The sequence below is a fragment of the Eubalaena glacialis genome, chromosome X (assembly GCF_028564815.1).
Source record: "Eubalaena glacialis isolate mEubGla1 chromosome X, mEubGla1.1.hap2.+ XY, whole genome shotgun sequence".
Taxonomy (NCBI): domain Eukaryota; kingdom Metazoa; phylum Chordata; class Mammalia; order Artiodactyla; family Balaenidae; genus Eubalaena; species Eubalaena glacialis.
In genome coordinates this window covers 120,171,975-120,195,157 of record NC_083736.1, presented here as the reverse complement: position 1 = coordinate 120,195,157, position 23,183 = coordinate 120,171,975, and the positions used below count along the sequence as shown (strand labels likewise).

Below are 23,183 nucleotides of genomic sequence, written 5' to 3'. Positions count from 1 at the left end.
AACCTATTTATTCTAGTTCACTAAAATTTTCTAAAGATAACTATTTAAAATCTTTCCTAATGATTTTAACTTACTGTGCTTTTTCTCCCATTTTTTAAGAAAGAGTAAATTATACAACTTAAACAGTAAATTATTTTGGAGTGGTTTTTATAGCCTAACTAACCTTAATATCATAAAAAGGCAGGAAGTTGCCTTTCTGCCCCGTGAGCCACCTAGATGGGCACTTTGCTGGGTAACATCCTTAATGCCTTTCACAAACAGAGGACTTGGAGGATGGGGTGGAAAATAGGTTCTAATTTCCCAAAGGTTAATGATTTCAAGTCAGCAGCCAGCCAAGGCTGGGGGGAAATTTCTACATGGTTGGAGAAGAGGCGTGGCTATTGAGTTGCCCTAGTAAGTAAATTTGGGGGAAAAGTTAGTCCTAGTTAACCATGAAAAGGTAGGAGGTAGGAAAATATTTGCATAACACTATAGTGTGATAGGTTAAAAAATAGGAATTATGATGTCTTATGCTTGTCACAGCTGTCAATTATTTTGATAGGCTGTGGGCTATTCATTTCTTTTATAGTCTGGGCCTTTCCTCATGTAATAGGGTATAAGCCCAGTAAGGGACAAAACCCTGAGGAAACCTCATTTTTCCCGGCTGTGGGAAAAAAATCACCTCCATGACCCTGAAGCCCATGACAGAGACCTTTCCTTTTCATAAGAGACATACATTTATTTTCAGACATCCCTATTTGTTGAGAAGGTTTTCCTCATACTAAGTTAAAATCTATCTTGTTGTAACTGGAACTTACACTTAGTTTATTGCAAAACATGTCAATCCCTATTTCATAGGAGCCTGATTCTCATGTCTTTTCTCTAAGCCAAATACCCCAAATTTGGACTTGTTCTCTTTCTCAGTACCCCTGCTCTCTCAGAACTGAACCCAATACTTTGTGAAAGAGCTGAGTACCAAAATAGAACAAACTTATTTTCTGCCTTGATCTGGATAGCAGAATTTGTTAATGAATGTTAAAAAAGACTTCACCAAATATTTTTTGTCTTAAATTCTTTTGAATGAGGGAATTTTAAGCTATGAAAATAGGAAGGTATCCAGAATATTCAATGCAGAATTTAAGCCTCCAATTGTTAGATTATTTCTGTTGGTGGCAGAGAGTTCAGAAACAACATACCCTATTGTAAAGGAGAGGAATACAGTTGGCCCCCTAAAAATAAAGGCTCTCATATGCGTGGGATGTACAAGGAATGCCATGTCTGTGCCATGGTGTACCTACCTGCCCAATGCTCAGTCATGGGGCCTTCGTATGTATGTGCCTATTTCTGATGATTTTGGTGTGTTTGGTAGAATGCATATAAGTCAGCCCCAAATTTCCATGTAGAGAGTTAAACATACTATATATAGTAAGGTCTTCAACTGGTACTTTTGAACGTCAACATAGAATTCCTTTCTGAGTGACTGATCAGAGCGGCGTCTTAAAGGTAAAGTAACACTGGCCCATAGGAATTTGTTTGAGGTAAGATTAAACAGAGGAGGCTGCATGAAGAAATTTAAGCTTTCTACGTTTTAAGGATTCAGAGTTGAAATGCTTTGTGAAGCAGAGATTTTTACCCTGTTCGTGTTCATGTGCACAGCTCGGGTTGACTTTACTGAAAGCAGCTTGTATGCATTTAAAAGGAAAGACTTGAAGGGGTGATATTTATTTCCCAAATGAAAATAGAGATACCATTAGGCCTTCTTATCCATAGGAATAAGGAGGTCATGGCATGCCCCTTTTCGGCTTGTGGAAGGCTAGATACTCAGCATAAGTGTGCCCGTCTCCTTAAGAATTTGGAGCATACCCGATCGTTGTTGCCGGGACAAGTTTTTAAAGTACTGTGCAATTTGCTGAGGAAAAAATGTAAAGTAATGTCAAATTTCTCCAATGAATCTGATCCAGGGGGAGCTTTGACTCTATATTTTAAGCAGAGTGGGATTTTGAAAGAATTGTAGACATGGAAGGAGGATTTTAAAACGCTAAGAGCTTTCAGAATTAAACCTTACAACAAAGCAAACAATACATATCGAAATGCACAGCAAGTCTCTATAAATGAGAATTGCGTACATTTTGCTAACTATCTATGGTATCTGGGTGAGGTGGTGGGAGCAGATTAATTCATTTGCTTTTTCCTTACATGTTAGTTGGGAAATATACAGTTATAGGGTTTGGACCTGAAATCCTTGTATAAATTGAATTTTGGATTTTGGAGCTTTAGACTCTGATCTACTGACATCTGTTTTTTCACCTACATACCATTTATCTCCTAGATTTATATTGGAATTTTAACTAGCAAAAATTTCTTTCCTGCTATATCTGTTGCTTCTGCTAATCTCATTTTAATAGGTTAGTAGATGAGCATCCTTTAGATGTTAATTTTAAATGATTATTTGCTGTCAACAGCATCCTGTCACATCCAGCCCACATGATGAGGTCCTTTTCAGCTTCATTAATTTGTCTAAATTAGTGAAGTTGAAAAGCTTCTTTTCCCCCCTGTATGTTTATTTTCTGTTTTGGACTGAGTATGTACTCATATAGTCAACGGCTTCATCTCTGAAGTTGGTTACCTTGCTCGATGGCAACCCTTGCAAAGGGTTCCCAGGCCAGACCTCATCTAACTGCTGCTTGCTTGGTTTGAGTACGTATTTTACTTTCCTTAATACTATTTATTAATCCATCCTTCCCTCACAGGCCCTGCAGCCTGGTGCATTTCAACTGATACCAAAGAGATCGGCACTTGAAAAGACCAGTGGTGCCACCCCGGTCTTTAATCCCAGTGTTTTCCACTGCCAGCAGGCTCTGACTAACCTGCAACTCCCACAGCCGGCATTTATCCCTGCAGGTGAGAACGGGGCTCTGGGCACCATGAGTTGCTTGATGTTGCGAATGAATATAGGGCCCACCAGCTTCCAAAGAGCATTTATGTGAGAACGATCAACAGGTATTGTGGTTAGAAATAAAACAAGGCAGTTATGCTCAATCTGTTTGTATATGGAACAAACTGTTTTCCTATGATTCCTGAAAATTAATGGTTTTGAAATCAAACTAGGACACACTGTCAACATTTTTCTTTTGAGCATTTCCTAATTTTTGCTTCTCATGTTTGATTCACTTGTTTCAGTCTCAAACTAATTCCTTGATTCTTAGGTATCACTTTCAAAGACAATGGTCTGCCCTCAAAAAAAAAAGTTTCCAAGCTTCAGCATTGCAAAAACAGGTAGCCCATGTATCTTTGATATGCCAAAGATAGTTATCATAAAACTACCCTTACATTTATAATACAGTATAGTATATATATAAAACAGGTAGTTTTAGCCTCTAACTCTTAAACCAGTTAATATAAAATATATAGCAGTTTATCACATTTTCCTGACACTTTGTGGCATATTTTATTACCTCCTACATTCAACTATATTTAATAGCATAACAGTTTTGCACTAAATTGAAAAGACAAATTTAAGCCATAATTTTTTCAAATAAATATCATAGGGGGCTTCCCTGGTGGCGCAGTGGTTAAGAATCCACCTGCCAGTGCAGGGGACACGGGTTCGAGCCCTGGTCCGGGAAGATCCCACATGCCGCTGGTTGATTCGTAGCTGGCAAAATGAAATTATTTCCATGACCAGATATGGGCTCAAACCAGCATTCATGTAGGCCCAGAAGCAGAAGAGCTGAAGTCAAACAAATATCATATATGAGGGGAATTACTTTTCTTCCAGTGGTTCAGTACTTTAAGAACAAGCATATAGTCTCTTAGGAATAAGTTGAAAATACTAACCCCCGGGAGTACAGTAGTAGATTTTTTTTTTTTTGTCAGAATCATAAATGCCCCAGTTTGGAAACTGTTAAATGAAAGTTACATGCTTTAAAAATTAACTTAGAAACCTTGTTAATTATAAACATACTAAGCACATAGTATTGTATGCCTGGACTTGAAGAAACCCATTGGTTAACTGATACATTAATCAGTTAATTAATTTTGAAAGAAGCCATAAAAATCCAGTCTTTTGTCTAGTTAAGTGACCACAATAGTTCTTCATGATATCATTTAAAAACACAATTTTTAGACTTGTTGGGCTGGATTTGGCTAATTTAAAATCTAGATTTACAAGCAAAAACGTCAGAAGAATCCCTTTCCCCTTAATTAATAGCAAAAGAAAAACTTGTCAGGCTGAGAGCCCCCTCTTGATGAAAAGCCTATTTGCCATATGTTCACAGTCAAGTCCTTGGTTGCGAGGTGGAGAAAGCAATGATAATAGATTAGTGCCCTAAGTAGAACTTATTGGCACCAGCTGCCAGATCCTGGTGCATATTTTGAAAGTTGTATGTATAATAAATTAAAATTCTCCCTTTCATAATAAAAATCCCTTAGGATGTATTCGTCCAGAATAAATATGTAATTTAAGTGAGCTAATGCCTTTAAAGAAAAGTTAATGTTCATTTTTATACCTAAGAATCCAAGAATTACTTTGATTACCTGGGTTTGGGATCTTAAGCTGTAATTGTGAGCATGGGAGATTACTGTATATGCATGTGCTGATTCATTAATATTGCTAAGAATATCTTTCTAGTTAGAAATTATTTCTATCAGTAAAGCTTTAATAATGAAATATCTCTTTTCTTTACTTTTCACGCTTTTCTGCATGGTGTACAGGGCCAATACTGTGCATGGTACCCGCTTCAAGTATTGGTAGGTTTTGTACAAAAATTCTCAACTTTTTACAGTCTGAAAAAAAGTGTTTTTCTGTTGTGACTATGAAAGAGACAAACAACTGGATGATGTGGCTGGACATTTTCTGAGTATTGAAGGTTTAATATGGCGCTGTCTGTTACACGTCTTTGTGGAATCACAACAGTCCTACACTCTCACAGTTGGTTGCCACTGTGGTCAAATACCGACCCTGCCATTTCTGTATTTTCACCCTAAAAATAGTAGCTGAAATATTTTGAAACATTTCCTTATCTAGCCAGAATGGGCAGTTTTATTCTTAGCTTTACATCTGTTACTAAGAAATTGTAAAGTATTTAAAATATTTTAAATGTATAATTTGTAAAGTACAACACAACAATTCCTCCAAAAAAAAAGTTATCCATAAGATCAAAATCATTCAATACTCAGATGTTGCAAAAAAGCAAAGCTAGAGCATTCTGTAGTGTTTTGTGATGATTTCTATAGTGTTCTAGGATGAAGTGCCATCTGCACGGAAACCAGGCACTAGAGAATCATTTCAAAATGACTCTTTGGGGGTATGTGATTTTTAATAACCAGTTGCACACAGATCCTTTAATTAGCCACCTATCCAATATGGTAGCCATCTCGAAACCATTTTGTACATCACTAACACTGAAGAAGACAAGGAAAGTGACTTGTTTCCCTCTCAGAACTCCTAGGGAGTTCACAGCTCCTATAGTCTCCATGGGCACCAGGAACAGACCAGGAGAAAATAGCTCTGTTCCATACAGGGAGGAATTATCCCACCTCACCCCACCATCTCATATCAATCCAGTTCCTTTTATCCTTTTTGAGAGTTCGCAACAGCTTGACCTCCGTCCCATTGGTCAACCAAAGTGGATGCAGAGCCCAAAAGGAACTAACAGGTTTATCAAGATAAAACAAAAAAGTCAAAATGACAACTACTAACAGAAGCATCATATGCATATGATTAGAAGAACATACTTCTGCAAGTTCGTGAAGTGTGTCTCCGTCTTCCCATTTTGTGACTCTGCTCCCTTGTCCTTTCACCTAAGAGCTCAGTGTAGGAATGCAAACTGCATGCTTCAGTGGTGCTGCTTCCTGCACAGTTGTTGTGCCCCCAAAGGGAAAACAAGAGTGTTTTTAGAATTGGCATGTGCTACAATAAGGGATGTTGATAGGTAATGGATAACTAGAGATGAGCAGGAGAGATAACTACAGAGTTTCTGTTAATCACCATTTGGGGTACATTTGTGGTTTCTGTGACGTTGCATGTGTTGATTTTCCTCTGTCCAGGCCATTCACTTTCTCTGTAGACTTTCAGAAAATCTGAATTCAGTCGATATATTATAGATGCAAATTATTACATATGCACACGTGCCATTCACACATTAATTCCTTGGCTTGCTATCCAAAATGAGCTAGCAATAAGGAAAGCATCCCAGAAGCTTTCAAAATGACATAGAAACTAGAAAAGGCAAAGAGAAATCAGCCTGAAAGAGATGTTGCAGCTGCTAGTCATTGTTGCTGTAATATTGCAGTGAAGACAAGATTTTGTCGGATATTTACCGTGAAGTACCCCTTGGAAATGTCGGCTATTTATGAAACAATAAATAAATGGCCTACGTTGTTTCATAAGTAGCCTAAGTTTCCAAGGGGTTTGCCAGAGGTGTGCTGAAAAACCTGCGTGCATAGTCCGCTGTATTCTTTATCTGCTCCCCTACCACATACCCACCAAGCAAACTACGATCTTTTTGTATACAGATCAGGTAAGTATATATATAGATAACCGTTCCTTTGCACCTGCAAATCCAGTGACAGCACTCATGTCTGTCATGAGTTAGCGAACCCGAACACCAATTCACAGTTCCCTACTCCCGTTTTGAATGCGCAGCCCAGTTACTTTTCTGCTTGACTAGCTGTTCATAGCGATTTCTGCTTGACTAGCTGTCCACAGAGATAGCCTTGGTAAACTCAGATTTGTCATAGGTACCCATTGTAACCCCTTCTGAAAATTTGGCCCTTGAAGTCAACTACAGTGTGATTCTGCTCAAAAACTAACTAAATGTTGAGAATGATTCCATTTTCCTTAATGGTAACTATAATTGGCTTTCCCCTTTTCTCTTTTTAAATATTTCCCCCTTCCATGCTGTGTTGCTTTGCACTGACTGTGATTGCATGTTGCACCCTGGTGTCTCCATCATGATGATGTTACATGGCTTGTTGCTGTGATACCTGCCACGCCCCATTCCATCGTTTATGTCATGGTTACGTAAATGCTCCACCCCCTCGTGTGTTGCTTCCATGATTTCCTACTGAAAGTGCCCATGATGCACGGTGCTACACCTACCACTGTGTCTGCAGCAACACCATCCGCCACCAGCGTTCCCTTCGCTGCAACAGCTGCAAGCAATCAGGTTTGGCCATTTATTTCACCTGTTCAGACCTAGCTAACTACGGTGTGTTGGTAAGGCACAGTATATGCTTTTGGGATTGGTGAGAGACATTAGTCCCTATTCTTATGTGTTTCTTTAGCCGTTGTTACATTTAGAATTTTTCTTTTTGTGTATATTCTAGAGGGATGTTCCTGCTTTGCTGCTCATCCTGAGATGAATCAGCAGAGTGTTCTCTTTTTTTAATTGGTTACAGATGTCACTCTTGACATCTTATATATACAGTTGTTGCTACCACACCAATCCTCAAAGGTATATACTAAATATTTTTTAAATGTTTCTTCATTGGTTGAGAGGAGAATTTATTTTAGTTTACTACCATTTTTGGTTATTGCGTTTGAACTTTCACTTAGTACTATCATCACCTTTACCTTTAGATCTACTGGAAAGAAAGAAAACACGTTTCTTTCCAAGGCACAGATATGCTTATCATTACCCAGTGATGACTTCAGAAATTCCTTCTCATACCGACATTAGATGTGCTTGTGTTGTTTTAATTTTCATTTGCTTGAGGTTTTTACAGGCAGAGTCACAAGGCAAATTATGAATTTGGGGTGAGTCTTGAAATTATAAGGCGATACTTACAATAATTATTGTATAATATTATGGCCATTTTGCCTTATTAAAGTGGTAACCACGCTTAAAGACTGCAAGTTCCACTGCTGTTTCAATTACAAGTATGATAAACATTTAGGACACAGAGCATTAATCCATTGGGGAAACAAACCACATTCTAACCTGTGCTTTTTGCAAAATTAACTATTATTGGATATGGTTAGTATGTCTAAATTTTTCTGTGAAATTGGTTACGGTTATTGATTACCATGTCCAAGCAGTGAACAAAATAAACGGAATTCTCTCAAGAAACTATTTTAATCTAAAATCTTTTTTACTACTATAGATACCCCCATTATCAATAGATGAACTGAATAGCAGCATGTTTCTTTCACAGATGTAGAAGTTACCAGTAGAACAGTAAGTCTCTTTAAGTATTAATATAATATTTGTAGGTTATATCTTTTATCTACACAGTTGCATTTGCTAAAGACTTTGGTAAATATTTTCATTACTAGGCATTGCTTATAACTTAGAGCTTGATTTAAGCATTCTAAATTGTCCAAAATGAAATATGGACAGCAAATATGTGATTTTTTTAATATGAAAATGACAGCTGGTATTGTATTTTCCCAATGAGCTTACAAATTCCCAGATGTTTTCCCATTATTAAAGGGGTATGATTGGTTAGCCAAAGGCACAGATGGATTTTGAATTTTAATCTTTTAACGTTTTTCTAGCTTTGTTTTAATTGAAATAAAGCAAAGTAATTTTGTCACAATTTGATTAAGACGGTTATCTTAAAGACAGTAGGCAGTATGCTTTTTCTAAAGACATTATGGAAGATAGTGCTTTCACATTCTGCCACTGTGTTGCTTCCCATGTAAGTCTAGCAGAATTGCTCCAGCTGTTTTCAATTTTGAGTGACATAATTTAGTAATTCAATCATTATTTTCATTCACATCATGGCACCTTTTTTTTTTTTGGTAATTTTTGTTGTTGTTCTCAGATTTTTCCCCCTTCACCTTTGATTTCCTTTGCCTGGTCCAGAGCCTGTACTACAACACACTTAATTTGAGCAGTTGTTCACTTGGAACGTGTGACTTTTAAAGTCACTCAAGACTCTGAGGCATCTTAATTAATAATTATAGGGAGTTATTAAACAAATACACTGATTCTGAGTTGCATCCATTAGTCACTGAAAGCTTGAAGTTCTCACACCGGGAGTGTTTCACTTGGTTGAAGAAGGCAACAGTTCTGTTCTCTTGATGGACTAGTTCCCCAGAACCTGGCTAGCATTTCTCTCCTGCTGAGGACACACAGGCCCAGAAGACTAACTGTTCTGGACAGAGCATATAGATAACTGTACATTAGATAACAGGTCCCTTCAATCATAAGGAGTGTTTTAAAAAAGACGTCTTTGAGTACACGGAATAACTGAAGTAGCTGTATATTGTAATAGTTTTCAGGGGTATCATTTGGGATAGTGGCAACTTGGGAATAGCACCGAACATGAGAATAATAGGCTTTGTAAACACTTGCCTGATTCTCATGGGCTGCTTCACATCAAGGTAAACAAAAGTGGTCAAATATAGTTAACTTTCCAACAGAACATGTTTGGGAATAGTGATTCTTTTTTACTTGATTCCATTAGAAAATTTAGAGGTATTGGGCACATCATAATCATTGCAATATGTAACAGATGTTGAAAATTTCTCCAGAGTGCAAAAATGTAATTTTGTAAAATACTGTATACCCAGAATTCGCACTTAGGCTATTCCTGCACGGCTCCAAAACATACAGATAAAAAGTTTAAAGTTTGTTTAATATTTGCATATTTCAAAATGGAATCCAGTATGTTTTGTCAATATATGCTTGTTGGAGGAAGTGGACGGATGGGTGGATGTTCACGGTGTAGACAGTGCCTTAAACGACGGAGTGCATCTCTGTTAACTTAGGGCAACTGTCCACACTGTCACTCAGTGAGAACCATAGACTATCAGACTGTCATGCTATGTGACTCCTTAGTGAGCATTTCCAACAGCTCAATTTTCATAGATTCAGAGTGGGGAATATCTTGGCATATGGTTCACACACAGAACTGGAACAAGAACCAAGTATCCTGACCCTACTTCAATAACCCTCCAATATTTCTCACTCTTTTTTTCTCTTCCATTTCAGTTGAAATTCTGAACAACAGAGTTATGGAGTATCAGAATCTCTCCGTGAGAACCTCCATATGGCCTTTCTATATATATTCACGTATGTCCTCTTCTACCAACACAACAATAAGCGTGGTGCAGTCAATATATTAAACAAAACAAACATACCAACCAACAAATTCGAATAAAAACCAAAGCATCAAACAATCAATGGAGATGTTAAAACACCAACAGAAAACTAACAACTACCATCTATCTATCTTATTTGAATTATTAGGTAGAACACCATAACATTTTGTAATTTATCACACTATTCTTTGTGATTTTCCAATAACCATTATGCTGAGTGAATCTCTACAGTGGACTGCTGGCTTATTGTGGCATTCTTGGTGGATAAATGTTCGGTCTGTTTTGAAGTGTTACCTTACCGTTTTGTTTACACAGTAGTCTATTGGTTTGATTCAGAATGTAACAAATATATCCAATACCATTTCCCCCATTATTGTATTGTATTGTATTGTGGTGTGTTGTGTTAGGTTTTTACATACTATAGTGTTTTGCTGTAATGTGTGGTGTTTGATTTTAACTAAAATGTTATTAATGGGAAACAGAAACACATGTGCTTGAAAAACATGACAGGTTAATGTTGATATGCTCTCTCTCTCTCTTTAGAATATTTCTGTAGGTTTCTTGAGGCAGACATTTAAAAGGCCTCACTTTTGAGTGTGTCCAAAACCTGTTCATAAACATACATGTGTATAATTTGTACCTGTAGATCTAACCTTGCATAGTACAATCACGTTACTGGATTTTTTTGTGAGAGAGAAATAATTACCTGAAAATAACGGGGAACTTCTTAAAACATTAACCCGAATTTCACTCCTTAAGTAGATTGAAAAACTAGACTTTACCTTTAATTTCTCAGCATATATACTAAAAATTACGTAAAGTGCCCATTACATTTTTTGTGGCTCAAGGATCCTGTCTTCTAGGTTGAGTGTCTAAAACTGAGCCATTTGTCATTTTCAGCTGAAAAATTGGTTCTTGGAAGCTTAAAGGTATTCTAATGACAGGTTATAAATTAAGCAGAGAGAGGGGGGCTTGGAGCTAGCTTTTACATATTGGAGGAAAGTGTGTAAAAACCATTGCAGTGTAACCTTTGATACAAGTGCCACTTTCTGAATGCAAATGGCTCAGGCTCTTTAGCCTACTCTTTGAATAATAAGTAAGATGCAGTCTGGAAAAGTCAGTCAGGGTGAAGGAGAATTGGTTCCAAGTGAGGCCTTTCCTCCCCAAATCAACAGTCTCTTGTGTTCATCACAGCTGGAGTCTGAGGATAGATTTGGAGAAATGGCGGGACTGGGGAGGGAGGTAGGGAGCCATTTGAAATTACTCTTCGATTTATTTAAAAGTTCTAAGAAGGATGTCCACAGTTGTCTTTAGCCTCAGTTCAGCTGAGTTTCTAGTTTTGTTAAACATTTCAGTGAAGGAGCAAGTGCCTGTGATATAATATGTTAAGTGTTGCCCTTCCCAAACTTTATTAACAGCAGAATCTCTCATATCATAATCAAGCCTCTTCTTTGTTTGTTTGGATTTCTTTGTTTTTATATGTTTTGAAAATTATAATAGAGACGAATAGAGAGGTCTGTAACACCCTTTGGATGAGACAGAGTGGCTACACTCCACAGAGCTGACCTGAATTCACGTTACTAATACTTTTGAAATAATGGTATAACCAAGTAAAATAGTAGTTAATTCCTATGGTATGTCACATACTTCTTCCACCCTACTCAGTAATTAAAGTTACTATTATTAATCAGTGGTAGAACCACATGATAGTTTGCATTGATTTAGATAGATTTAATATTTTCCACTAAATATGTGTTCTCTCACTGGAAAGTATAAAATCATCAAATTTGATGATATATACCAAGTTTATTTTTCTCCTTCATGAAAATGACAAGCAAAGGGAAAATCTGATTTAGGATACCTTAAGCCGGCTAGTAGTGTTTGTTTGAATCACAGAACAGTGGAACTGGCAAAACCTTTTCACAGCCAGGGCATGTGATTCGCCCAGGGCTGCCTAACTACTTGGTAGCAGCTGGACCCAGAAATATCTCCTGACTCCTGGTGGTTCGCCTTTTTCACATTGTTTGTTTGTTTGTGCTTCAGAACCTTTGAGACTCCATCCCAAAGCAGATCATTTTGGCTCAGAATACAAAAGAGCAAAATTAACTCCTCAGTAGCTGATATCCTGTTGATCTTAATTATCAATCCAAATCATGATCATCAGTGATTTCTAAATGGTCTTGCTTGTATTGAGCCATTGTCATCTGCTAACAGTATTGTCTGGAGTTAGAGAGCAAGAGGGGTCTTGACTTTTACCTTTTGGTCCTTTGAACCACTTAATTTCTGTTTCCCAAAATCTTAACGTTGCTAGAGAAGAAAGTAGAATATGCCTTTGTGAAATTACTTGTATTTGGAACTGAGTTTTGTAAAACCTGTGCTGGTGCCTCTCAGGAAGGGCAGATTTGATCACATGAATCCAGGAGGGATGCACCTGAGCTACTCTAGATGTATTCCTTAAAAGAGACAGAGACATTTTCAGTGTGAAATGAACTTTTTTGTCATTTGACATTTTGATACAACATACTGTCTCACTTAACTTTTTAAACTTCTGACAAAGATGTACATGGACAATAAACCTAGAGTACAGCTGTTTGCATGTTGCCTTAAGCACTGGAAGACATGAATAATGACGTATTTTTTAGTAAGAGGTTCAGTGAGAGATATTCAGGGTAGTGGTATTTTTGGTGCAACAATTTTTGATATTGTTGGCATTTTAAAAGTTGCTTTGTGAGTGAATTTAAAGAAAGAAAACTCAAAGCACTAAGGTTTTGATCAGAGGTGAAAGAATTTTGAGAAAAATGCAATTTTAAGATAGCACTCTTTAACTAGTTGTGCAATGACTTATTCAAGTGATCTTTATTCAAGAAAAGAAAAGAAGTCATTAGACTATAAATTTCTGGTGAAAAAGACAAGTCACAAAACTAATCGGTGACTCTAAACAACAATTTACTGGACGTATTGTATATATACAATTCTAATCACTTGTGATTCTTAGTTAGCATTTTATAAGCTTTGTAATTTACAAGGGCCTCTCGTTATTTATCCAAAATTAGTGTTTTTGTCCATTCCTCTCAGCCTTTTGCAAAAATATGCAAGCGTGCTGAAACTTGGATAAAACAGGTCATGTATACAGAGAAAATAATCTAAAGGTTTTCTTTTAAGAGGGTTTTAGTAGTGTCAAATTTTTTAAAGCCCTATGTGACCACAACATAAGTATATTTTAAAGAGGATTAAGATTCAATTTAAATTAAATGGATTCATAAAATCCATGCAGTATTTGCTTTTGCAATTGGAGCATGATTCCTCAACTAGCTGTTGCATTTCATTGCATTTGTCTAAATTAGAGTCTTTAATTTGTAGTTAATCGTGACATGAAAAGCCATCCTCTCCCTACTCCATCAATCTTCGCCATCCATTTCTGAACACGCTAAAGCACTTTGATCTTGCCATAAGTGTTGTCCGACACCGCTAGGCTGTGTTCACTAATGGGCAGCCTCAGCTCAGCAGCTCTCCAATGGGGGCAAAGCAAGTACCTCCTCCTTACCATCAGCAGGAACCAGATAAGATTAATCTTTACAACATGAATCTCTTTTTCATGGCACGACAAGTAAGCACAGTGATGTCTGCTTAAGGACAACATTGACATCAAATTTTATTAAATAGTATGTAGGGAAGGCCTGTGTGCTACTTGGAATGTTATTTGGTCCTTCCTCCACTCCTTTGGAGAGTACATGAGGATGCTCTTAGGTAAAATGCAGCCACACATTTTCAAGTTATTTCAGTCTGTAGGGTAGGCTGTGATGCACAGAACGAATTGAAACTGGAATCTTCTTTCTTTGATCTCTTCTCCATTTCACACACGTTGAAATAGAAAAAGGGAAATGTGATTGAGGGAAATATGATTTCCCAATTCTGTTGAATAGATTTAGGAAGATAGATAGTGGCCTCATTTTTAATTTTACCAGTGCCTGTCAAAGGCAATAGAATAAACACTATGTAAAAGAGTATGACAACTTTTTTTTGCAAGTTTAGTTGACAGCCTAATCAAACTGTAAATATAATTACAAGTAGAGGTTCTGGGCACCAACTCACTAATTGGTGCCATGTTTTCATTTTTCTTATTACTTTTTAAAGTTTTTATTTTATTCCCTTTTCATATCTTTAAGTAACTAGTGAATTTAATTTTGAAGGAGAGTTAGAGAAGCTTTAAGATTTTACTACAGGTATTCAACCCGCCTAGATAGATAGGTCCTCAACTGACACTGAAAAACAACAAGGTATAGAGTGTAGTTCATAACTATTCCTTACAGAACAAACTTAACTTTATATACAAATAATAATGTTTAACTAATTATATTTAGTTGTTGCTTTAGCAACAAACCTACAACATGGCTACCTTTAGACATTTCTTTGTGCGTGAAAATTTTACTTGTAAACTCTGTGTGGTTTTTGACAGATACAGCTCAAAGCTCAGAAATAGATATGGTTGATTTTTCTTTTTAATCCAAATTCCCATGTGAAAACTGAATTTGTGTCCTTGTGTGACTTTTTTGAGCAAAAAGTTTACAACATCCGGATTCTAGAATCAGGCTTTAGAGCTGATAGGATTTGTTGTGTGGATAGGGTTATTCCACAGTATTTAGACTCCAAAACACAATCGTATTTATAATATGCCCCGATCTCTTTCCATAACCTTACTCATTCAGAATCATTCTATTCAAGTAGCATAGCTGTAGCTACAAAAATTCTCTTTTACAAATCTATCCAAATGAGGGTTAAAGAATGACAAAAGCATAGATTAAATTAATTCATCTTTGTGAAACCATCCGTACAGATACTGTGGAATGACCCCATAACAGTGTTGAAGAGACATATGCTGCAGTTAACTGATGGTCTCAGTTAGGGTGCGAACGTGTGAGACACACCTTTTTTGCACTTATGTACATAGTCCATGAAAGCGATCCTTGGAGCATTTTTTTTTTAATATAAGAAGTCTGTGATAATAGTGGAAAAGTTAGTAAGAGAGAGTTATTTCTAAGGCTTTGAGAAGAAGGGTTTTTTTTTTTTGCTACAAGACTTAACTAAAACATGATGTTGCTTTGCTGTTGTGGAGGCTTTCTAGTTTGCTAGGGCTCGTCACAAGACAAGACTGGTTACAGGTTAACAGGTCAACTTCAGCTAACGGCACTAAACAAAAGTTAAGGTACTTCAGCTTTTAGCAAGATTGCTAGCAGAGATCGTTTGTTTTTAAATTAATCCTCACTGTAAACACACAGACACACAGACACACACACACACACACACACACAGACACAGACACAGACAAACACACACACACCAGGCAGCAGGTTTCTGGCTGAGGTCTTCTCTTTTCAATGGTTGCAAGGAGTTGTAAATTGCAAGATGGATATTACCATTCTGATCTAGTTAGATTTCATCTTTCACAGAAAATGGTCAATTGAGATATATCGGTTACATCAATTAATATGTATTTAAGTGACAAATTGTTAACGTTTGCCACTATTTCCCCTTCAAGATCCAGAAGCCAGAACCAAATTGGCAACTGCTGAAAGATGTAATTCAACAGTTAAGTATGGCCAGCACAGAGCATTTCATTCCCTTCAGCAAAGGAAAAAATGCTCCTGGCACAATTTTATAAATGGCTGTTTTCTGACTTACCTTTACCAGATGAGACAGTGCTTCACTGTGCCACTTCAGCCTCCTACTCTTTTAACGAAACAGAAGAGAACTAGCCGAAATCTTATGTACATCAGAGCTGTAAAAGAATGTTTCAATCAGATCATCTCTGCCAATTTCAGCTCCCACATCACCTACAGATCACCATTTATCTTTTTGTTGCCTCCAGGCGATGAGACCTAGAAAAGGTCGAGGTTAGAAAGGTTTAAGGATAGATCACCATGAGGGCTTTGAGTCCTTCCCATCTTGAGGCCTGTTGTCCTTACCCTGGAGAAGGAGCCCATCTTGGGATTGAGGGAGTTGTTATTAGTATTGCTACCCATAGTTCTCACTTACAGAGACAGGATAATAAGCCAAAGCCAGAAAGCAATCCAAGCCTTACAGTTGTCCAATAGCTCAGGGCCAGTTGGTTAGAAATTTCCTTTTTTTTTTTTCCCCCCCTTGAGCCCATAACCACTTAGAGTCAGCCTTACAGCTAACAGCCTGACCATCTGACCAGCGTTTCCATTGATAGAAAATGTAAGCATTCATTCCTTCTGTAGTTAGGAACTCCAACTTTAACCTTATCACCAACATATTTCCCCAACTTAACCCATGTTCTTGTGTTGACATTTCCTTGTGAAACTATAAGCCACACGAATATATTTTCATAAGGTCAGTAGAAATATAGTAAGATTTTAAGTCAGGCAGAATCACCTATAAAAGAGTAAGAATGAACCTAGAAGCATCACAAAAGATAACCAGTTAATTGATGGCATGTGGTGCGTACTGACAGCCACTATGTCACACTCTTTGGAGCTTAAACACAGTGCTGTCGTTTAAGTAAGTAAAATTAGAGAATGAAAGGACCTCTATTATTAAGCCCAGGAAAGGATTTAGTTTGACTGATTCAGTTTCCAGCCCCTCCACTTGTTCTTCCCTGAAAGAGAACCACCCATCAATACTCCAAAGCAGGGCTATTCCAGAGGAATTTTATCTTTAAATAGAACCCATCCTCAATTATAGCATACCTAAAAGGAAAAAAAGTATCACTGTGAAATAAGTCACAGCTATATCATTATTACTTTAATTAAAAAAAAAACAACTCTGTAACAAGACCTAAAAGTAACCCAACTTTAAGCAGTGCTCTTTTCTCCCCAAACACACAACCTAAAACATTTATCTGTCATAGAACTGCATGATTCCAAAGCTTTATTTCGGTATACAGATGCTGTTGTTTGTTAATGGTGGAAACCAAATTATTTTGTTGCTGTGTCTTTTGTGTCTAGCAGTTGAGAGAATTACATGACCATTATATCATTGGACTCTGGGATTGCCCTTTTCAAAATAAGTTTCCTTTTATTATTGTTGTTGCTTTAATTATTAGAAAATGAACCATTTGTGACATGCCCCAAATTATAATAATTTAAATAAGTTTTCTTAAAAAGATGCTCCAAAATATACTCTTTTAAAGGGCTAATTTTATGCATTTGTATAAGAACAATCCAGTATAATGTAGAAAATGGAAGCACATATTTTGGGCAGAAAAATGCCAATTTAAAAATACTTATCAATAAGAAAATTACTAGCCCTGTGCAGCACTTACAGATTTAAATCTATATTTAATAAATATAAACTGTTCCCATAATATTTTGCCTCCAAAATGCAATAGCTCATTCCCTCAACTGCTATCAGTAGGGCAGATGCTTTGATTTTTTGGTTTTTTTTTTTTTTTTCAAGTTATAGTGCTGTACTGCTTGTTTGTGTTTAGAAGTGTGCATTATGCAATTCAGTTTAGTATGCTATTTCTATGTTGTTTATTTTTTGTTCTTTCAATAAAATATATAAATTTCTTGGTTTTGTCTTTTTTTATGAATCCATATTCACACATTACAAGTTCACCGAAAAGCTATTTGTCTTCTAGTATATTAATCCTAATATTTAGTAATTCTAATACAAGATTTGATTTGGTTCAGTGCTATATTTCATACATAGAATAAATTTATTACTAAATATATACCTTCAGTATTTTGAATTATATAGCTAATACATCCATTGTATTAGATGTATTATTCCTATAATTTTGAAGTCATTAACGCAAGAAAGACACACTTATATTTTAGCAAAAGAACACTAAAAATTTTGTGATAACGCTTACTGGTTTCTATTGTGCTTCAGAAATTCTGAGGCATATTCTAAGATACATTATTACTATTAGTTTGTATTTTCCTATTATTCATTTCTATCCTGCATGTTGAGTGTAACATATGAAACCAGTGTCATTCATTTTATTCTTTTCAAGAGGGGCATCAATGGTCTCATAACAACGGGATGCATGACTTTTTCCATTAAAATGTTTTCTCTCACTTAAAATTGGTTTTCTCCAATAAATGGCACACGAATGAACGGATAATTGGTTTTGTTCTTTAAAGAAAGCAAAATGTAACTTGGTAATTCTTTATTCGATCAGATTTGTAAATACTTAAAAACCCTAATCAGGAACTTCTCCATATCGCTGCTGTTCAGTGGTCAGGCTGACAGAAAAGTGAGGTGAAGAGACTTTGGATGAGAGGTTGTAACAGAGTAAAGTATTATTCACATGTCTAGAACAGTAAAAAGGGCCAGGGAGGAGGTTGGGTCCTTGTCCAATATCAGCTGAATCATACAGAGCTACTAGCTCCCTTGCCCCTTGTGCCCTGCTTGACTATTTCTAAGTGTGGTTCCCACTGTGGCATCTCCTGATTAGCCAACTTTGAGCCCTTTGATGTGTTTGATATGTTTCTATGACTGACTCTCATAATTCCAGCACTAAAACCAGTTCAGTATATAGACATTTACAAGAGGTCTTTGGCCTCTAAAGAATTCAGCTAATGTCCCTCTCTTTGAAGCTGCTGAATGATAGAAGGAAGAATTCAGGGCAGGCATTCGCGACGGTCATCAAAATGGAGTTTCTATTGGTCAGAAGAAAGTTGACCCAGGGGCAAAACCAGATGTCAACCAAGTTTACCTTGACACTTTTCAGCCTTTTCCCAACATCCTTTTAAGCCCCTCCTTTTCTCATCCCCCATGGGGGCCTCTGGCCTTCTAGAAGCCCCATGGTAGCAACTTATCAGGCCTGCTTCCCCAGATACATAATGGATTTTTTTCCTTCAGAACTTTCCTGGTGTGCATCTCAGGCTATGGAGAGCAGCTCATAGCTGCTAAGAGACAAATCACACTAAGGTGTTATAGACCAGAAGTGCTTAATGCACGGCCCCTCCTGGGAGTGCTTGTATTTAAAAAGGCATGACTCTCCAGTGGTCAAATATCAGACGGTCACATGCGTAGATGACGGAGAAATGCTTTACTGAAGCAAAACTCTGGGCACTTGAATCACAGCGTTTAACCAGCAACCAAATTCCCATGGAGGGGTGGTACCGTCATTCACCACATCAAGAAGGCCAAAAAAGGAAGACTCCTGTCATTTTGTTATTGTCAGGAAAGTTCTGATACAATAATGAACCTAAAATATTGACTTGATACTGAGCATCCCCAAATTCCACAGACCTGAATCCACCCCATGGCCCACCTCTGTAGCAAAGAGCATAACAGAGTGATGGGCCTGACAAATGGTCACATTTCTGGAGTAGCCTCATGCCTGTACTTGCTAATATCCAACATACTCTGACTGTTTACTTGACTCTTCCCTGTACTAGAAGTGCCCATTTAACTGAGCCCTCCCAGCTTTTCCTTTCAGTGCCTGGACTTACACTTCTCCCTTCAGCAGGAGGACAGTGGGAGTCTGGGGAACAAAAGCCAAGGGCTCCACTGATAGGAAGGGCAGCCACCCTGACAGAAGGGTGAGGTTTGGGAGAGGAACAGAGATTTGATTCCTGTCCTTTCAAATAGATGCCCCATTCCAAAGTGGATGTAGAAATTGGTATGAGAAGGAGGTTCTGGTCAGCCCAGCATTTTTGTGTTTTGCACGTAAACAGAGTGCAGTGCAGAGGCAGGCAGGACACCCGGGGCAAAAGAGACAGATGCAAGAAAAATCAGAGATTTTCCTGATGAGAGAGAGGGAGGTTTCACCCCATAAGTGATTCAGTGCACAGCATGCGTGTCCGAGTGCAAAAAGTGAAATTGGTGAAAAATCATAGAGGAACTGGATGAACAGCAGCAAGCAGTAGCGACAGCACCTGTTAAAGCAGACAGCCTGTTCATGAACTGGACCTGAGAATGCAGAAGGAACCTGAGGAGTCTCTGCAGTCAGCATGCTTCTAGAGACATTATGGCTACAGCAAATGATGGTTAACTCTGAAGATCAACGCAGTTCTCAAGAAGAGGGTGGGGAATAATAAGGTCGGGACTGAGACTTTGCCTTTAGCCTTCATGCCCTGAAGAGTTGGACAATTCTTTGTTGAGGAAATTGGCAGTTAAGAATCATATCTGTGTTAATTTTATATATATATATATATATATATATATATATATATATATATATATATAGTAAGTGGTTATTGATGTGCCTTTGTTAACTATTTAATAAATGTGTATGTAGTTCATTCACAGTGTTTTGATTGTTCTCAGTTTCTGTTTACGAAGTCCCAGGTGACGAAAGTCATTTATGGGTTGTTATACTAGGAAAGCCTGAACTCACATGAATCAATGGTAACTATTGGGGGCTTCCAGCAGGGGTTGCCAATAAATGAGGCATTTGAGCTAACCGGCACACCTCAGTTTGGCTGGTGTACCGGACCTCACTGAATATCAAGCAAGTGTTTATCATAAACTCAGCACCAGCCAATGGCAGAGACCACTGTAATAAGCAACTCCCTTCTCCTGATGGAAATCATCAAAGATAGCCTAGTTCCTGAAGACACTACTCTCCACATCCTGGAGAAATGTCCCTGTGGTAAAAATCAAAATATACAAATCCAGATATTCATAGGGGGCTTAGGGAAAGGTCAGTCCAAGAATAACCTTTGAGTAGTAACACACTAAGAAAGCCCTTAACTAGTATTTTTCAATTATTATTGTGTCCACATGCAGTGCTATGACACTAGACCCTTCTCCCTTCCAACCCACCCTATACGTTACTGCCGGAGTCATTTTTCTCAGGTCGAACATTACTTCATTTCCCTGACTGAAATTCTCCCATAGCTCCTCCCTGCCTGTGGAATAACGCTGACCTGCTCACACAGCACACTTGTGCTCTGGCCTTATGCTCACCTTCTCGTTTCATCCCTCCCCTGCCTTCTGTAACCTGTACACTCCAGACAAACCAAACCTCTGTTGGGGAAATTGAAAAAATGAGATCTTCCAACGCCCAAATCCTCTCCACAAAGGTAGTCGTGAAAGAAACCATTTTTATTATTGAATAAACATTAAAGTGGCATGGGATGAACATCAGAGGCAACCCGCTAAGTGATTGCAGAGACAGAAAGGAATCTCACCCCCCTTATGTAGTCAAACAGATACAACCCATTCCATACTTGTTTGCGGGATAAACAATAACTAGTCCTCAACTAAGAGGACTTGACAGCACCTGTGGTCATTCAGAGTTCGTCCTAACTTTCTCATCCACTGGGGAGGCCGCCTGTGTTGACTTTATCTGTAGGAGAAACAAACTTATCATATCTTTATCAAAGATAGTCTTGCAAATTGGAGCAAGGTGCCCAGGGAAGTTAGGCTCCTAAACTCCCACAGGAACTGAAAGGTGGGGCTCTATCTCCCTTGATGTTTGCATTTTAAAGAGATGGCTCCCAGATCCTCGAGGAAACATTCCGGAGTTGTGAGACTATCGAGAGGCTTATTTAGCCATTATTGAGATTTACATTCATTTGAAAGGGACAGGGAAAGAAATTTGGAAAGAAATGGGAGACATCTCCTCACTTATTTTCAACAAGGAGAATTAAGCATCTCATTTTTAATCTGAATTTGCCCTTAAACCGCTCACCGTTTCCCACACGCACCCCATCGGTTCCCATATCTTTGTGCTATTTTTCTCTTTGGAACATCTTCCCCCCTTCTTCCTCCTCTTCTTTGCACTCATCATTCAAGGTATATATCAACTATCACCTCTTCCTTGGAGTCTCCTCTGGCCTTACTAGATACCACTGAGATGCAGCTACTACAGATAGTTCCCAACTTTCGATTTTTTGATCTTACAATTGCCAGTCAGCCACGTGGTCACGAGGGTGACCATCCAAAACACAACCATTCTGGACCCATAAGACTGTTCTGTTTTTCACCGTTAGCACAATATTCAAGAAATTACATGAGATATTCCACACTTTATTATAAAATAAGCTTTGTATTAGATGATTTGGCCCAACTGCAGGCTAATATAAGCATTCTGAACACGTTTACCGTAGACTAGGCTAAGCTTCAATGTTTGGTAGGTTTGGTGTATTAAGTGCATTTTCGACTTATGATATCTTCATCTTCCAATGGGTTTATGGGGATGTAACTCATCATAAGTTAAGGAAGATTTGTATTTATTTAGTTCTTACCAAGTAATCTCAAATCTCAGCAGCCACCTCCCCTACAGGGCTTCTAACGTTATCTATATTCCTCCTACATTAAACGGGGCCTCTCAAGGGCAATAACCCTTGTTGACCTTGCTATCCTTTATGATGTCTTGTACAGTGGCCACACAGTAAATGCACAATATATTTTTGGAAAAATAATCGACTAAGAAATCGGGGCATTTTTACTGTAAAGAAGAAAACCCCATTCAAATAAAAGGGATTTATGCAGTGATGCAGGGAAATTTCACAAATTCCAATTGCAGGAAGAACAGCTGGGACTCATGTTACCGGGAAGTTATCAGGTAGCTTGTTTCTCCTCTCTTTGTCTCTCTGCCTCTGTCTCTCTGTGTCTATCTGTCTGTTTGTCTGTCTCTCTTCAGTCTCCTGCTTCTCTCTGCAAACCAGCTTCCTCTGCTTACTTATCAGCACTTGGGTGATTCATCAGGGTTACTCTCAGAATGGCAGTCTTATCCCAAGAGTCTCTATCAATGATAGCCTGCACCAGAGGGAAGGTTTGTAAAACATAGATCACTGGGACCCATTCAAGAGTCTCTGATTCAGTAGCTAGGGGATGAGGTATGAGAATTTGAATTTCTAACAAGTTCTCAAATGATTCTGATAATCTGGGGATGCAATTTGAGAATGATGGATCTATTTGACCTTCAAGCTTGGTTCCCCACCAAACTGACTAAGTCATGGGGCCCCAGTGCCTGATTCTCATGAGAGATCATTTGAATGGTGAGTCAAATGTTTATCCCTATAACATGCAGCTGTGGACAAAGTTTGAAGTCACATGGCACATACAAATGTTGCCTTTTTGAGGCTGTGGGATGGGAAACTTTTCAAAGAAGGTGGATCTCTGGTATAGACATTCCCATAAGAATTTCCACACTGAACTGGATTCTTGGTCTCTGCAGCTCAATTCTCCATAGCCAATAGAGCCAATAAGAACATAATGACCATCTACT

At 37.9% G+C, this 23,183-nt stretch overlaps 1 protein-coding gene across 13 annotated transcripts in view; it reads left to right on the top strand.

Annotated features, from left to right (window-relative positions):
- The window catches only part of MBNL3 (muscleblind like splicing regulator 3), a 105,678-nt gene extending 95,278 nt beyond the window's left edge, over positions 1-10,400 (top strand). For 10 of the 13 annotated variants that reach the window (XM_061179214.1, XM_061179211.1, XM_061179213.1 and 7 more), the window contains 4 exons: positions 2,730-2,880; positions 7,054-7,148; positions 8,086-8,159; positions 9,921-10,004. In XM_061179214.1, the coding sequence (XP_061035197.1) occupies positions 2,730-2,880; positions 7,054-7,148; positions 8,086-8,142 (303 nt within the window). In that variant the 3' untranslated portion in view covers positions 8,143-8,159; positions 9,921-10,004. Of the gene's footprint in view, positions 1-2,729; positions 2,881-4,692; positions 4,729-7,053; positions 7,149-8,085; positions 8,160-9,920 lie in introns of all 13 variants that reach the window. The other 3 variants (XM_061179224.1, XM_061179218.1, XM_061179217.1) reach the window with 3 other exon arrangements.
- Positions 10,401-23,183: the final 12,783 nt, after the last annotated feature.